Source organism: Theropithecus gelada, chromosome 20, assembly GCF_003255815.1.
Source record: "Theropithecus gelada isolate Dixy chromosome 20, Tgel_1.0, whole genome shotgun sequence".
NCBI lineage: Eukaryota > Metazoa > Chordata > Mammalia > Primates > Cercopithecidae > Theropithecus > Theropithecus gelada.
The window spans coordinates 67,666,103-67,684,144 of NC_037688.1; the positions used below are offsets into that span (position 1 = coordinate 67,666,103).

Consider the following 18,042-nt stretch of genomic DNA (forward strand, 5'->3'; position numbering starts at 1 on the left):
CTATTATCTCTATTTTCAGAAAATGAAGGCAGAATGAGGCTCAGCAATACTCCTAAAGTCACATAGCCAGCAAGGCACAGAGTGAGGATTTAAAGCAGCACTCGTGTGAACAGCTTCTACTGTGCATGGACCCAGCATTTTTTCAAGGCCTCTGTGCGCTTCAGAGACTAACAGGGCTGCCACATATTTATAAAATCACTGAGCATGTTCTGCGACCATCTCAATAGACTTAGGAAGTTTTCTGAAACAGCAAAAGCAATAAACCTTCATGTTAAAAGCAGGCTCTGTGGTCCAAGAGACGTGGGTTCAAATCCTGGTTCTGCCACTTAACTGTCAGATCACCTAACAAGTCCCAGTTTTGTTTTGTTCTTTTTATCTATGCAAGGGGAGTCTTAGTACGGCAGGACGTTGTCGTGGGGTCTAAATGAAATGATGCATTTAAAGTTCTCAGTACATGGTCATCTAGCAATAAAAGGCAGCCATTGTTGAGATTATTTTGAGCTTGTAAGAAACGGAGACTCTCATGGAGATACAGAGTAGAATGATGGTTACCAGAAGCTGGGGAGGGCACTGGGAGGTGGGGACATAGAGATGGTTAATGGGTACAAAAATATAAGTAGACAGAATGAATGAGATCTGGTATCTGATGGCACAACAGGATGACTACAGTCAACAATGTACTGTACATTTTAAAATAAAGAGGCCGGTTGTGGTGGCTCACGCCTGTAATCCTGGCACTTTGGGAGGCCAAGGCAGGCAGATCACCTGAGGTCAGGAGTTCGAGACCAGCCTGGCCAACATGGTGAAACCCCATCTCTACTAAAAATACAAAAGTTAGCCGGGCATGGTGGCGAGCACCTGTAATCTCAGCTACTCTGGAGGCTGAGGCAGGAGAATCACTTGAACCCAGGAGGCGGAGGTTGCAGTGAGCCGAGATTGTGCCATTGTACTCCAGCCTGGGTGACAAGAGCGAAACTCCATCTCAAAAAAACAAACAAACCAACAAAAACTAAACTAAAAGAGTAAAATTAGTCACACAGCTGGGCTTTTTTTAAAAAAGGAGTGTAGTTGAATTGCTCATAACACAAAGAAAGGATAAATGCTTGAGGTGATGGATGCCCCATTTACCCTGATGTGATTATTACACATTGTATGCCAGTATCAAAATATCTCATGTACCCCATAAATATGGACACCCACTATGTGCAATTAAAAATTAAAAAAAGAAAGAAACAGACCCTCAGCCCTGACGCCCTGATGTTAGGCCAAAACACCAAGTCATTGGGTCTTGAAAGGATGAACTAGAAAGAAGGATCAAGGTTGAAAAGGGAGGAAAAAAAAGAAAAGAAGAAAAGAGGTTGGCAGCACTATGACATCCATCCTAGCAGATGAACCTCTAAGACATTCGACTGTGATTTCAACTTCAACCCGTCAGAATCAGAACACAGTTGAGCCCTTCTAGGAAGATTTTCTAAACCCATAATTACAGGTATAGAGAAAGGGAGCGCACACACAATTTTCTACCAGGTGAGGACAGAAGAAGATCACATTCACAATACTTTAGCCCTACATCGCTCAGAGATCCGTGCTGGGGCAGAGCGCGGAGCAGTGACCCAGAGCCGAGGCAGGAACCTGCAGGGTCCGTGAGAAGGACGAGAGGGCCTTTCCTTCCCAGCCTGGTGGGCAAGGCATGTGAGAGCAGCAGCTCTGGGGAGCCCCTGGGTTTGCAGGGACCTCCAGTGACCCTGGAGCCCCTGACGCTGCCTCTATACTTTGAGGACAGGAGTTTCAACTATTGTATCCTATTAATGAAAAACAAAAATCCTTCGTTTACTTAGAAATGTTGACATCCAAACACCGCAGAGAGAACCAGTAAATAAATACGGCCGGTCTATTTCGAAACTGCCTTCTGGGGTTGTACCCAAGCAGACTTTAATTGAGTCAAGAGAGAAAGGAGAACGGTGTGTGCATGGTTCATCTTCTTCTGACCCTCTCGCCGCCGCAAGCCTTCCACCCCGACCCAAGGAAGGCGGGGGGAGGAAAAGCTGGGAATTTCAGGTGTACCCCAAAACCTCACGCAGTGGGGAGGAAAGCAAGCAGAAACCCAGCGGACACTCCCCCCTTTCCGGGGACGTGGGCGCTTTCCAGGACGGTCCTGCGTCTCCAGCGCCCTGGCGCATCCCAGGCGGAGAGAGGATCCTCCTCCCTGGGCTGTGGGAGAGACCAGACTTTCCAGGACCAGCTGCGAGCTGACGGATCCGGGACTCCTAAGTCCAGCCCAGACTCCTGCCTTAGCTGCCTGGCCACCTCCCAACCCTCCCAGTGAGGCTCAGTCAGGAGGGTCCCCGCTTTTGTTCGCGGGGAGAGCGCGTCGCCGCGCAGAGCTGCGTATCCCCCTCCGCTGCCAGCCCCGCTGCGGGGGCGCTTTCCTGGGTCTGCTGGCGTTCCTCGGGCTCCCGCGACCACCCGCTCAGGCGCACGGATCCCCAGCTGTCCCCGGCCCCCCGCCCCAGTACTCACTTCTCCCCAGTCCTTCCGTTTTCCATGCCGTCTCCTCCACCGCCCCATAGCGCCTCAGAGGCTTCTCGGCTTCCAGATGGGTGGACAAAGATTGCTTTAACTCCATCGCTGATCCCCGCGGCCAGGTCGACGGGTCTCCCTTTACTCCATCCCCGCTGCGGGCTGCAGGGAGGGAGGTGGCTCCAGCCAGCAGCGTTTTAAGGGGCTGGGCGCCCGTGACGCGGCTCCATCTCTTCCGCCGCCAGCTCCGGGGAGCGGGGAGCGCCTACTGGTACCCAGGAGGGGGAGGGATGCAAGGCACATGCGCAGTGGAGGCTTGGTGGGGAGGCCTGGGGGCTGGGTAGGGAGACAGAGGGGCAGGTGATAACTCTAAGAAGAACAACAAACACAACAACTAAAATAAAACCAACCCAAAGGAAGTGAGAACAAGGCCCCTGCCTATTCCAGAGCCCCTAGTGATGCTTGGCACGGGGCTGGCACTGTGGGCGGCTTGCAAGCTGTCAGCGGGCTGCGGGTTTTGAGTGGTATTGGTGAGCCTGTCTCTATCTGTAGGCGATGGATCCATCTTTCTGGGGAGTATGCAGGGGCGTGAGTGTGGACCTAGATCTATGGGTTCTGGGCTTGACTGATTGCGTTTCTGTGAGAATCTCTGTCGTGTGCATCTGTGTATATAATTTGAAGTGGGACAGTGGATGCCTATGTCAGTTCCATATGTGTTTGCATGCACTTGGGGGAGAGAGAGAGAGAGATGAAAATATTTTGGACACAGGTATAGCAGAGCTGTTTGGAGCATGGGGCTTTACTTTCCAGAAACCCCAGAGGTTTATCTTTAAAAAAACAAACAAAAAAATCCATGGCAGTGGCTGCACGCGGTGGCTCATGCCTGTAATCCCAGCACTTTGGGAGGCCAAGGCGGGTGGATCACTTGAGGCCAGGAGTTCGAGATTAGCCTGGCCAACATGGTGAAACCCCGTCTCTACTGAAAATACAAAAATTAGCTATTTGTGGTGGTGAAGGCCTGTAATTCCAGCTACTTGGGAGGCTGAGGCAGGAAAATCGCTTGATCGTGCCATTGCACTCCAGCCTGGGCAACAAGAGGAAAACTCCCATCTCAAAAACAGAAAAACGAAAAAAATAAAATGATATCCCAGTAGGAAACAGGGAAAGAATAAGAACAGGCATTTCATGTGAGCAGAGGAGGAAGGACTAAGGTGAGAAGCTGCTCAACCCCCTTAGTAATAAGGAAAATGTAAATAAGAATATATCATCCGATAGGCAAAAACTTAAAAAATCTAATAATCATGTGTTGTAAAAGGTGTGGATTTTTTTTTTTTTTTTTTTTTTTTGAGACAATCCAAAAATGCTGGGGTTACAGACGTGAGCCACCATGCCTGGCACAATTTGAAGTCTTTTTTTTTTTTTTTTTTGAGACGGAGTCTCGCTCTGTCGCCCAGGCTGGAGTGCAGTGGCCGGATCTCAGCTCACTGCAAGCTCCGCCTCCCGGGTTCACGCCATTCTCCTGCCTCAGCCTCCCGAGTAGCTGGGACTACAGGCACCCGCCACCTCGCCCGGCTAGTTTTTTGTATTTCTTAATAGAGATGGGGTTTCACCGTGTTAGCCAGGATGGTCTCGATCTCCTGACCTCGTGATCCGCCCATCTTGGCCTCCCAAAGTGCTGGGATTACAGGCTTGAGCCACCGCGCCCGGCCTGAAGTCTTATCTAACGCTAGTGGGAGTATAAATTGGCACAACTAATTTTTTTTCTCTCTGTCACCCAGACTGGAGTGCAGTGGCACAGTCTTGGCTTACTGCAACCTCCACCTCCCAGGTTCAAGCTGCTGAGTAGCTGCGACTACAAGCATGCCACCATGCCCGGCTAATTTTTTGTATTTTTAGTGGAGATGGAGTTTCACCATGTTGGCCAGGCTGGTCTCGAACTCCTGCGCTCAAGCGATCTGCCCGCCTCAGACTCCTAAAGTGCTGAGACTACAGGCATGAGCCACTGTGCCTGCAGTATGAATATAATGTTTATTGTTCTCAGGTATATATGTATAGCTCTACAAATTATATATAATAGCACTATTTAACATTTTCTTATAATTTATGCAAATGATGTCATACTTTATCTATAATTGTGCAAACTGCTTTTTTGTTGTTGTTGTTCCATAATATGCTTTTCCTTCCTTTAAAAAGATACAGACAGGTTTTCACTGTGTTACTCGGGCTGGTCTTGAATTCCTGGGCTCAAGTGATCCACCTGCCTCGGTCTGCCAAAGTGCTTGGATTATAAGCATGAGCCACGGTGCCCAGCCCACAGTATGCTTTTGAGAAATATGCATGTTGATTCATGTAACTCTGCTTCACAGTCTACTGTATAGTATTCTACTACATGAATTAACCATAATTGGTCTATTTTTTCATTGATGAGGTATAAAGGTTATTCCCAATTGTCCACAATTACAAACATGGCAGCAGCAAATTTTTATACTCATTTCCCTGTAAGACTAAATAGGAGTTTTTCTAGGGGAAAAAAATTACAATGGCATGGGGTATGCACATCTGTAACTGGACTAGAGTGTCAACCTACTTTTATTTTATTTTATTTTTTTTTTTTTGAGACGGAGTCTTGCTCTGTCGCCCAGGCTGGAGTGCAGTGGCCGGATCTCAGCTCACTGCAAGCTCCGCCTCCCGGGTCTACGCCATTCTCCTGCCTCAGCCTCCGGAGTAGCTGGGACTACAGGCGCCCGCCACCTCGCCCGGCTAGTTGTTTTTTTTTTTGTATTTTTTAGTAGAGGCGGGGTTTCACCGTGTTAGCCAGGCTGGTCTTGATCTCCTGACCTCGGAATCCGCCCATCTCGGCCTCCCAAAGTGCTGGGATTACAGGCTTGAGCCACCACGCCCGGCCTCGACCTACTTTTAAAATTAGTTGTACCAGGCCAGACGCAGTGGCTCATGCCTGTAATCCCAGCACTTTAGGAGGCCAAGGCAGGTGGTTAGTCTGAGGTCAGGAGTTCAAGACCAGCCTGGCCAACTTGGTGAAACCCCGTCTCTACTAAAAATACAAAAAAAAGAAAAAAAAAAAAAATTAGCCGGGCCTGGTGGCACACACCTGTAATCCCAGCTACTCAGGAGGCTGAGGCAGGAGAATCATTTGAACCTGGGGGATGGAGGTTGCAGTGAGCCAAGATCACGACACTACACTCCAGCCTCAGTGACAGTGAGACGCCGTTTCAAAAAAAGCAAAACAAAACAATAAACATTACATTCAGGATAGTAATTACTTTGGGAGGCTGGGAAGAGGTAAGTAGTTGGCTTCAGCTATATCTAAAATGTATGTATTTTTAAACTGTTTACAGTATTTTGAAAATTTTTAAATCTACAGAAAAGCTGCAAGATTAGTACAATAAAAAAAAATATAGACCTTGACCAGATTATAGGCTTATGCCTATAATCCCAGCACTTTGGGAGGCTAAGGTGGGAGGAATCCTTGAGCTCAGGAGTTCGAGACCAGCCTTGGCAACAAAGCAGTTTTCCATCTACAAAAACCAGGTGTGGTGGCACACACCTGTAGTCCCAGAGACTCAGGAGGCTGAGGTAGGAGGACTGCTTGGGCCTGGGAGGTCGAGGCTACAGTGAGCCAAGACCATACCACTCCACTCCAACCTAGATGACAGAGTGAGACTCTGTCTCTAAAATACACATATATATATATAATTTGTGTGTATATATGTAGCGTGTATATATATACATTATATAATGTATATATTATTTTCTTGTCTATGTATATGTGTGTGTATATATACAGACACGCATATATATACACAAACACACACCCTTTACTAGATTCACCAACAAATATTTAAATTTATATTTCTTAAAAGAGATCTGAAGTATATATGTTAAAATCTGTTGGAGATGTCTGGTGGGCATTACACCCTTACCAGAATGACTAACATTAAAAAGACTGACAATACCAAATGTTAGTCCAGATGCTAGTAAATAAATGAGTTAGCAGTTAGTAAGAATGCAACTACAATTTATTGCTGTTGGGAGTAGAAAATGGTACTACCACTTTAGAAAATGGGAGGTAACAGCTGGGCGTGGTGACTCACGCCTGTAATCCAAGCACTTTAGGAGGCTGAGGTGGGTGGATCACCTGAGGTCAGGGGTTCGAGACCAGCCTAACATGGCAAAACCTCGTCTGTACTTAAAAAATTGAAAAATTAGCTGGGAGTGATGGCACATGCCTGTAATCCCAGCTACTCAGGAGACTGAGGCAGGAGAATCGCTTGCACCCGGGAGGCAGAGATTGCAGTGAACCGAGATTGCGCCGCTGCATTCCAGCCTGGGAGACAGAGTGAGACTGTCTCAAAATAAAAAAAGAAAGAAAGAAAGAAAAAAAAAAAACTGGCAATACCCTCTAAGGCTACAAATATATATATATTTTTTCTATCTTGTAGCAGTTCTATTCCTGGATATATCCCTAAGAGAAATAAATACTTGTGTCCACCAATGTTAAAAGCTTTACTCGTAACAAGAAATGAAAACGACTCAAATGTCCATCAACAATAGAATGGACAAAAATTGTGCTATATTCATAGAACTGAATACTGCACAGCAATGAAAAAGACCAAACTACTGGCCAGCACAGTGGCTCAGCACTTTAGGAGGCTGAGGTGGGCAAATCGCTTGAGCCCAGGAGTTTGAGACCAGCCTGGGCAACACGGCAAAATCTCTTCTCTACAAAAAAATACAAAAATTAGCCAGGCATGGGTGGTGTGTGCCTGTAGTCCTAGCTACTCAGGAGGCTGAGGCAGGAGGATCACTTGAGCGTGGGAGGTTCAGGCTGCAGTGAGCCGTGTTCATCCCACTGCACTCTAGCCTAGGCCACAGAGTGAAACCCTGTCTCAGAAAAACAAAACAAAACAAAACAAAACAAAAAACTACTACTAACAAAATGGATGAATCTTACAGACATAATATATAAATAAAAGGCTGTGTATCCCTTAAAAGACGGTTGGTGCATTCAGGGATCTTTGTCATGTAATTATCTCTACATAAAATATTTTATAATTTAAAAAAGAAAAAATACATCTATTGGATCTAAAAATTCAACTCCTGGAAATCTACCCTAAGGAATATTTGGATTACTAAAAATACATTCACACAATATATATTGTTTTACAATTTATGTAAACTGTAGAAAAAAATCAGAAAAGGGCCCATATCTTACAAAAGTGAATGGCTAAACAACTTATGGTATGCCTGCAATGTGACACTGTACACTTACTTAAAATGATGTTTACAAAGAGTTTGAAATGTCATAGGGAAAACATAACACAATTTAATCAAAATATCGGGAAAAGTAGAATACAAATTGTAATATAAAGTGTGAGCTGTTGTTCTGGATCTGTTGGCTAAGATCAAGTGTGCACTCTAATCTCAATCATATTTTATAGAGAATGATAATGGTAGAAATTTTAAAATACTGTGATTCTTTTTTTTTTTTTTTTTTTGTGAGACAGTCTTGCTCTGTCACCCAGGCTAGAGTGCAGTAGCGTGATCTCGGCTCACTGCAGCAGCGTGATCTCGGCTCACTGCAGCTTCCACCTCCTGGGCTCAAGCAATCTTCTCACCCAGGCCTCCCTAGTAGCTGGGACTACAGGTGTGCGCCACCTTGCCCAACTAATTTTTGTATTTTTAGTGGAGATGTAGTTTTCCCATGTTGCCTACGTGGGTCTTGAACTCCTGGCCTCAGGTGCTCTTGCTTCTGCGTCCCAAAGAGCTGGGATTACAGGCGTCAGCTACCACACCTGGCTACTGTGATTCCAATTTTACCTGTTTACATATACACACACATGTATACACATCCTGGGTGAAAAAACACTAAAATGTCATATACCAAAATGTTGATAGTGACTACCTATGTATGTCATAATAATAAACGTTTTGTTTGTATTACCCAATGTTTCTACAAAGTATACGTATTACTTTTATTTATTTGAAACAGAGTCTCACTCTATTGCCCACCCTGGAGTGCAGTCGCACGATCTTGATCTTGGCTTATTGTAACCTCCACCTACCAGGTTCAAGCAATCCTCCCACTTCAGCCTCCCAAGTAGGTGGGATTACAGGCGCCCGCCACCACACCCAGCTAATGTTTGCATTTTTAGTAGAGATGAGGTTTCACCATGTTGGCCAGGCTGGTCTCAAACTCTTGACCTCAAGTGATCTGCTCACCTTGGCCTCCCAAAGTGCTGGGATTACAGGCATGAGCCACTGAGCCCAGCCTGTATTGCTTTTATAATGAGAAAAGAAATCAGGCCAGGTGCGGTAGCCTGGCTAATTTTTGTATTTTTTGTAGAGAAGGAATTTTGCCATGTTGCCCAGGCTGGTGTCAAAATTTAGATCCAATTTTTAGTTGGATCTAAAAATTCAACTCCTAGAAATCTACCCTAAGGAGTATTTGAATTACTAAAAACACATGCACGGCCGGGCGCGGTGGCTCAAGCCTGTAATCCCAGCACTTTGGGAGGCCGAGACGGGCGGATCACGAGGTCAGGAGATCGAGACCATCCTGGCTAACACAGTGAAACCCCGTCTCTATTAAGAAATACAAAAAACTAGCCGGGCGAGGTGGCGGGCGCCTGTAGTCCCAGCTACTCGGGAGGCTGAGGCCGGAGAATGGCGTGAACCCGGGAGGCGGAGCTTGCAGTGAGCTGAGATCCAGCCACTGCAGTCCAGCCTGGGTGACAGAGCGAGACTCCGTCTCAAAAAAAAAAAAAAAACACATGCACACAATATATATATATTGTTACAAATATATATTATTTGTAATATTATTATGTAATATGTAAAATTATTTGGGAGGCCGAGGCAGGAGGATTGCCTGAGGCTAGGAGTTCAAGACCAGCCTGAGGAATACAGCAAGACCCTGTCTCTACTACAAAAAATAATAAATTAGCCAGCTGTTGTGGCATGCGCCTATAGTCCCAGCTACTCAGGAAGTTGAGGTGAGAGGACGGCTTGAGCCCAGGAGGTTGGGACTGCAGTGAGTGAGCTATGATCATGCCGCTGCACTCCTGCCTGGGCTACAGAGTGAGTCTCTGTCTCTAAAATATAAATAAATAATGGTTCTAATGTATGAAAACTAAAATGACTAGGAGTAAATACAAGAGAATATGAACCATGGTTGTTTGTAGAGTTAAAATTTGGGAAAGATTTTTTTTTTAATTTTCTGAATTTTCCAACCATCTATATTGAGCCCATATTGCTTTAGAATTCAAAAGCGAATAAATTTCATTTCTAAAAGTGTGTAATACAATTCCATAATCCTAGAGGACAAACTATCCCTGCCACCACAGTGCCCAGAACCCTGTCTGTTTGCATTAGTGTAGGGTGATAATGCTTCAAGTTCAGTAACAGGCTGAGGTCACCATCTGCATGGAAGTATTAAGCAGCAACACCCCCCCACACCCCCCACCCGTCCCCCCTCAGGCCCAGCCCTGGCTGCTTGTCCTGGCTCCCTGCCTCAGCTTTGCTGGGAACGCCAAGGACTTGGAGGGATCCTGGGTGATTACAAAGAGCCAAGGCAGCAGAGGCCAGTGCAAGACACTTTTTATAAAACTGTCATTTTGGTTGATTGAAAAGGAAAATAATACAGTATCATTCTGGTAATTTGATACTTCATCCAGCATGTTGAGAATTTCAAATGTCCATAACACCGAGCTTATAAGAATCGCATGGTTTTCAAAACTGCGGGCTGTGAAATCCAGAGGATCTGAGTTTGAGCCCTGACTCTGCCACCTGCTGGCTGTGTGACCCTGTGTGTTGTGTCCCTTAATTTCTTTAATCTTCACTTTCTTTCAAATGCTAATGACATTATCATCTATTCCGAGGACTATTATTATTATTTTGACGCGGAGTCTCACTCTGTTGCCCAGGTTGGAGTGTAGTGGTGTGATCTTGGCTTACTGCAACCTCCACCTCCCAGGTTCAAGTGATTCTCCTGTCTCAGCCTCCTGAGTAGCTGGAATTATAGGCACACATCACCATGCCCCGCTAATATTTTTATTTTTAGTAGAGACAAGGTTTCACCATTTTGGCCAGGCTGACCTCAGGCGATCCACCCGACTAGGCCTCCCAAAGTGTTGGGATTATAGGCGTGAGCCCCAGGGGACTATTATGATGATTAAATGAGCTAAAACATGACAGCCCATAGGAGGGCCTCAATACAAGTTCGTGTCATCATCATGATCACCATCGTTTTGGGGCTGAAGCAATGTGCTAGCTGATATTTCGAGTTCTGACCCTTTGAGAATTTATCAAATGAAGTCTCCAAATCAAAACCAAAAACCTATTAAGATGACATTGACCTGTAATCCTAATGTGTCCAGAATGTATTCCTTCCGGTGGGTTCTTGGTGGCTCTGACTTCAACAATGAAGCTGCGGACCCTCACAGCGAGTGTTACAGTTCTTAAAGGTGGTGTGTCCAGAGTTGGTTCTTTCACATGTTCAGATGTGTCCGGAGTTTCTTCTTTCCAGTGGGTTCGTGGTCTCGCTGACTTCAGGAGTGAAGCCGCAGACCTTGGCAATAAGTGTTACAGCTCTTAAACGTGGTGCGTCCAGAGTTGTTTGTTCCTCCCGGTGGGTTCGTGGTCTCGCTGACTTCAGGAATGAAGCCACAAACCCTGGCAGTGAGTGTTACAGCTCATAAAGGTAGCATGTACCCAAAGAATGAGCAGCAGCAAGATTTATTGTGCAAAGTGAAAGAACAAACGTAGCACAGCACGTAAGGGGTCCTCATCAGCTTGCCGCTGCTGGCGCAAGTAACCAGCTTTTATTCTTATTTGGCCCCGCCCACATTCTGCTGATTGGTCCATTTTACAGAGTGCGGATTGGTCCGTTGTTACAGAATGCTGATTGGTACGTTTACAAACCTTTAGCTAGGCAGAAAAGTTCTCCAAGTCCTCACTGGACCCAGGAAGTCCAGCTGGCTTCACCTCTCACTGACACTTTGGGAGGTTGAGGCAAAAGGATTGCTTGAGCCCAGGAGTTCAAGACCAGCTTGGGCAATATAGGGAGACCCCGTCTATACTAAGTGATAATTTAAAAATTAGCCGGGCATGGTGGCATGTGCCTGTGGTCCCAGCAACTCAGGGGGCTGAGGTGGGAGGCTTACTTGAACCCAGGAAGCTGAGGCTGCAGTGAGCTATGAATGGATAACTGCCCTCCAGCCTGGATGACAGAGTGAAATCCTGTCTCAAACAAAAACAAAAACCACACCATTGAAACGACATTGAGTAGAAAAATTGGAACTCTCCTACTATGAATATACAATGTTGCAACCACTCTGGAAGATGATATGGCAGGTTCCTCCCGGGAGGTGGAGGTTGCAATGTACCAAAATCCCGCCGCTGAACTCCAGCCTGGGAACAGATCGAGACTCTGTCTCCAAAAAAGAAAATATCCAGCAATCTTGGGGGAAAAAAAATCGTAAAAGATATAAATGGGTTTGGAAGATAGAATAGAGTTCCAGAAAGCATAGTATGTATTGCTCTTAAAGGAGGCTTGAGAGAGAAAAAAAGAAGTTGAGGAAATCATTGCTGTCAAGACTTAGGACCTGAAATCCTGTATCTGTTATGGAGCTGGAAACTGCTGCTTCTCGATGAAGTGCTTGAGGAGTGGGATCAAGTGAGTTTTGCTGGGACATGAATCTGTTAGGAGACGAGCTTAGAGCACATGCCTATTTGAGAGTGGGGAGGGTATCTGAGAAAAATCCCTGGGGTGCATGCGTATTCTCCCTCTATTATAGAATTGTCTGAGGTCTTTTTTTGTGGTTTTCTTTTCTTTTTTTGATGGAGTCTTAATCTGTCCCCCAGGCTGGAGTGCAATGGCACGATCTCGGCTCAGTGCAACCTCTACCTCCCAGGTTCAAGCGATTCTCCTGCCTCAGCCTCCCAAGTAGCTGGGATTACAGGCACGCACCACCACGCCTGGCTAATTTTTTGTATTTTTGGTAGAGATAGGGTTTTGCCTTTTGGCCAGGCTGGTCTTGAACTCCCGACTTCAGGTGATCTGCTCGCCTCAGCCTCCTAAAGTGCTGGGATTACAAGCAGCATTGTCTGGTTTTTGTTTGTTTGAGAGGGAGTCTCGCTTTCTCACCTTGTCGCCAGGCCAGAGTGTAGGTGGTGTGATCTCGGCTCACTAGAACCTCCACCTCTCAGGTTCAAGCGATTGTCCTGCCTCAGCCTCCTGAGTAGCTAGGATTACAGGCGCAGACTACCACCATGCCCTGCTAATTTTTGTATTTTTAGTAAAGATGAGGTTTCACTATGTTGGCCAGGATAGTCTTGATCTCTTGACTTTGTGATCTGCCTGCCTCGGCCTCCCAAAGTGCTGGGATTACAGGCATGAGCCACCGCGCCCGGTCCCCATTGTCTGTTTTTATAAACCTGATGTTTATTGTGTGGTTACTATGTGCTAGGCACTGTAGTAGACTTATCCTTCTTCACTGTATGCTCTAGTATCCTGTGAGACAGGGGCTGTAGCTCAGAGAGTTTGAGTAAGTAAATTACTTGCTAACACGTGGCAGAACCAGCATTCAGACTCTGCCAGCCAGTCTCAAAGCCTAAACACTTCGCCACATCCCACATCACTTCTCAAAGGTGTTTCAAGAAACCACCATGGCAATGCCCATGAAGAGGGATTTATAACCTCAACCTGATCATATTCAAAGTCAGACTCACTGTATCAGCCCCCATACCTGCTCCATCTGAGTTGGAAATCTCAGCGTATCCTTGGTCCCTTATCCCAACACTCTCCCCCACAGAGTCAGTCAACAAATCCTATTGATTCTGTTTTTTAAATAACACCCAAATCCAATCCTCCTCTTCATTCCTACTGCCTAAGTTAGCTCAATTTTTCATCATCTTTGACCTACACTATAGCAAAAACCATCTTTTCTGGGGTTTTTTCTCCCTACTGAAAACCATTCTGCACACTGCTTCTAAAATTAGATACACACACACACATCCAATGCCACTCTCCTGCATAAAAACCTCCACTGGGAGGCTGAGGTGGGAGGATCGCTTGAGCTTAGGAGTTCAAGGTTACAATGAGCTATGATTACACCACTGCACTCCAGCTGGTCTACAGAGCAAGAACCTGCCTCTAAAAGAAAACAACATTAAAAAAAAAAAAAAAAAATCATCCACTGGTTTCCCGCTACCTATAGAATATATAACCAATCTCCTCGGTTCTGGGGACAAACAGGTTATTCCTAAATTCTCGAGATTATCAGCAAAATATGAGAGCAGTCTGGTGGTTAAAGCTTTGTAGATGTCTTATTCTTTTGGGAAAAATTCCTTGAAGTAAAATTGCTGAATCAAAGGATAAGCACATTTTTAAAGGCACTTTATATTATCACGCCATCCTTCAAAAATGTCATGCCAAGTTATACTCAGCAGAAGTGTGTGTGAGGGCCGGGTGCGGTGGCTCATGCCTCTAATCCCAGCACTTTGAGAGGCCGAGGCAGGCGAATCACTTGAGGCCAGGAGTTCAAGACCAGCCTGGCCAACATGGTGAAATTCCATCTCTACTAAAAATACAAAAATGAGCAAGGCGTGGTGGCGTGTGCCTGTAATCCCAGCTACTCAGCTACTTGGGAGGCTGAGGCATGAGAATCGCTTGAGCCTGGGAGGCAGAGGTTGCAGTGAGCTGAGATCACACCACTGTAGCCTGGGCAACAGAGAGAGACTCTGTCTCAAAAAAAAAAAAAAAAGAAAGGAAAAGAAATATGCGTGAGTACTACACCTCATTTATAAATCACATATTTACATGAGGATACCCATGAAGTAGAAATGTGCTCTATTTAGTTTCAGATCATCAGAGCTGAAATATTGAAAGGCACGTGGTAGATACCCAGCCAATGCTTGTTGAACGTATATGAATGAACTGAGTAAGCAGAAGAAAAATTCTAAAGTGCCCCCTGATTTGTGTATAGCTCAAATAATAACATCCTAACATAACTGCTAGTATGTCATGTCTATTTTATGTGGAATTGATTCAACAGCATCCCCTTGCATACAGGGCTGATATTTCTGGATGCTCCAAAATGCTGCTCCATGCAGGAAATAAAATTCTTGCATCTGGCCAGAGGTGGTGCCCCAGACCTGTAATCCCAGCACTGTGGGAGGTCAAGGCAGGACGATTGCTTGAGCCCAGGAGCTCAAGGCCAGCCCGGGGAACTTGGTGAGATCGTGTCTATACAAAAAAAAAAAGGAAGAAAAAAAAAGGCCTTGCATTCTACCTATATTTACTGTGTATTTATGACCCCAACCTTAGTCTCTACAATTTTTTACCATCATCTATGCAGGGGAGTTACCCTCTGGAAAAAGGTTCACCTAAACTAAACAGTAAAGTGAGTAAAGACATGCTGAAAGTTTACAAATTCATATTTCCAGATGTGTATACACAACTGTCTGTTGGGCAGCACCACTAGACTAGATATCCCAGAAGCACTTCAAATTTAGTGTCTTCCTCCAGAATCTATCTTCTGTATTTCCTATGACAACTGATGACACCTTTGTTTCAGCTAGTCATTCAAACCAGTAAATTTGTACTTTGTTGTTTTTTGTTGTTGTTTGTTTTTGTTTTGTTTTGTTTTGTTTTTTGAGATGGAGTCTCACTCTGTGACCCAAGCTGGAGTACAGTCGCACAATCTCAGCTCACTGCAACTTCCATCTCCTGGGTTCAAGCAATTCTCCTTCCTCAGCCTCCCTAGTAGCTGGGACTACAGGCAGCGCCACCACACCCGGCTAATTTTGTTTTGTATTTTTAGTAGAGACGGGGTTTCACCATGTTGGCCAGGCTGGTCTCGAACTCCTGACCTCAAGTGATCTGCCCGCCTCGGCTTCCCAAAGTGCTGGGACGGTGCCTGGCCGTAAATTTGTACTTTGACGTACAAATCTGGCTGATACTACCTAGGTAAATCTAAATGTATTAACCTATACTCTGTCCCTTACTCGCTACTAGCACTGAACTATTTTGGTCTCAACTTCTCTCTTCCCTAGACAATGAATTTTTATTTAATGTTTGTGGTCTCGCTCTGTTGCCCAGGCGGGAGCGCAGTTGCAGGATTTCGGCTCATTGCAACCTCCGCCCCCGGGCTCAAGTGATCCTCCCACCTCAGCTTCTTGTATAGCTGATACCACTGAGCTGCACCACCACACCCAGCTAAATTTTTGTATTTTTGGTAGAGATCGGGTTTCGCCATGTTGTCCAGGCTGGTCTTGAACTCCTGGGTTGAAGCCATCTGCCCACCTCCGCCTCTCAAAATGCTTGGAGCAACTACTTAGGAGGCTGATGCAGGAGAATTGCTTGAACCCCACAGGCAGAGTTTGCAGTGAGCCAGGATTGCGCCACTGCACTTTAGACTTGGCGACAGAGCAAGACTCCGTCTCAAAACAAACAAACAAACAACAAACAAACAAAAACTAGAGGCAGAGGCCCAGAACAGTGGCTCATGCCTCTCATCTCAGCACTTTGGGAAGCCAAGGTGGAATGATCCCTTGAGGCCAGGAGTTCAAGACCAGCCTGGAAAACATAGTGAGACCCTGTCTCTACAAAATGTAGGAACGTAGCCGCGTGTAGTGGCATGCGTGTGTAATCCTAGCTATTCAGAAGGCTGAGGCAAGAGGATCACTTGAGCTCAGGAGCTGAAGGCTGTAGTGAGCTATGGAGTACACCACTGGACTCTCGCCTGGGTGAGAGAGAGAGAGAGAGACCCTATCTCTGAAAAAAAACCAAACTAGAGTCACAGAGATCATTAGAAGACTCTAGTGAAGAAATATATCAGTGCTTGTCAAATTTCAGTGTGTTGAAATGCACATTCTAATCCAGATAGTCTGAGGTGGGCGTCTAAGATTCCTAGATGTTCCCAGGTGATGTTGAGACTCTGATCCATGGACCATACTCTGAGTATCAGGGGTCTTCATAAGAAACAGCAATGGTCTGAAATAAGCAATGGCAGTAGAATCAAAGAGGGGATGGACTAAACATATATAAAAATGATAGACTTTGGCCAGGCACGGTGGTTCACACCTGTAATTCCAGCACTTTGGGTGGCCAAGTAGGGTGGGTCACTTGAGGCCAGGAGTTCGAGACCATCCTGGCCAACATGGCAAAACCCTGTCTCTAGTAAAAATACAAAAATTATTATTATGTACCACTGGGTGTGGTAGTGGGCACCTGTAATCCCAGCTACTCGGGAGGCTGAGGCAGGAGAATCGCCTAAACCCAGGACGCAGGGGTTGCAGTGAGCCAAGACTAAACCACTGCACTGCAGCCTGGATAACAGAGTAAGACTCTGTCTCATTTAAAAAAAAAAAAAATTAGCCAGGTGTGGTGGCCTGCAGTTCCAGCTATTCCAGAGACTGAGGTAGGAGGATCACTTGAGCCCAGCAGGTCAAGACTACAGTGAACTATAATCGCACTGCCTCACTCCAGCCTGAGCAACAGAATGAGACCCTGTCTCAAAAAAAAAAAAAAAAAAAAAAGTCTGAATTCATCTGCACAACCCTGTTTTACAACACTAGCTTTTTGAAAGTAACTCTCAGTGCCCTGTGTTACTTTCAAGGACCTGTTAGAGATACTGGGACCCTCCCACTAAGATTCCCGTAGCACAGCAAGTTTCTCAGAAGCACAAAGGAAAGTAAAATAGAAACATGTAGCATATACCATAAGCCCTTCACTTCATACTTTTGTCTATGTCTGGTGCCCTGGAATATCTCCATGGCCACCAGACACATACACACACACACACACACACACACACACACACACACACAGTGAACTGATCATTCCTTTGTGTCACCACTGTATCCCTTTTATTTATTTATTTATTTTGAGATGGAGTCTCACTGTGTTGACCAGGCTGGAGTGCAGTGGCGCGATCTCAGTTCACCGCAACCTCCACCTCCCGGGTTCAAGCGATTCTCCTGTCTCCCAAGTAGCTGGGATTACAGGAGCCTGCCACTATGCCTGGCTGTCACGACTGTATCTTTCATATACATCTTATACTGTACTGGAGTTACTAGAAGCATGATCATAAGAGTGTGGGTTTGGAAATCAACCAGACTGCATGACTCTGCCATGTATTAGCTCAGTGGCAAAGGGCAAGGACCTTTGTTTTCTCAGCTAAAACAATGAGAGTGAATGCACTATAGCGGATATGTGGAGTCAGTCTAAGTGTCCATCTTCAGATAAGTGGATAAAGAAAATGTGGTACATACACGCAATAGAATACTATTCAACCATTAAAAGAATGACACCAGCCGGGCGCGGTGGCTCAAGCCTGTAATCCTAGCACTTTGGGAGGCCGAGATGGGCAGATCACGAGGTCAGGAGATCGAGACCATCCTGGCTAACACAGTGAAACCCTGTCTCTACAAAAAAATACAAAAAACTAGCCAGGCAAGGTGGCGGGCGCCTGTAGTCCCAGCTATTCAGGAGGCTGAGGC

The 18,042-nt window shown here is 45.7% G+C and overlaps 2 protein-coding genes across 2 annotated transcripts in view; both read right to left on the minus strand.

Annotated features, from left to right (window-relative positions):
- C20H16orf45 (chromosome 20 C16orf45 homolog) overlaps positions 1-2,815 on the minus strand; it is a 169,604-nt gene extending 166,789 nt beyond the window's left edge. The window contains exon 1 of the mRNA XM_025370121.1: positions 2,521-2,815. Within this exon, the coding sequence (XP_025225906.1) occupies positions 2,521-2,626 (106 nt within the window). The 5' untranslated portion in view covers positions 2,627-2,815. The remainder of the gene's footprint in view (positions 1-2,520) is intronic.
- Positions 1-18,042, minus strand: part of LOC112614031 (mpv17-like protein) — a 240,487-nt gene that overhangs the window by 166,789 nt on the left and 55,656 nt on the right. Inside the window, exon 2 of the mRNA XM_025370122.1 lies at positions 2,521-2,889. Within this exon, the coding sequence (XP_025225907.1) occupies positions 2,786-2,889 (104 nt within the window). The 3' untranslated portion in view covers positions 2,521-2,785. The remainder of the gene's footprint in view (positions 1-2,520; positions 2,890-18,042) is intronic.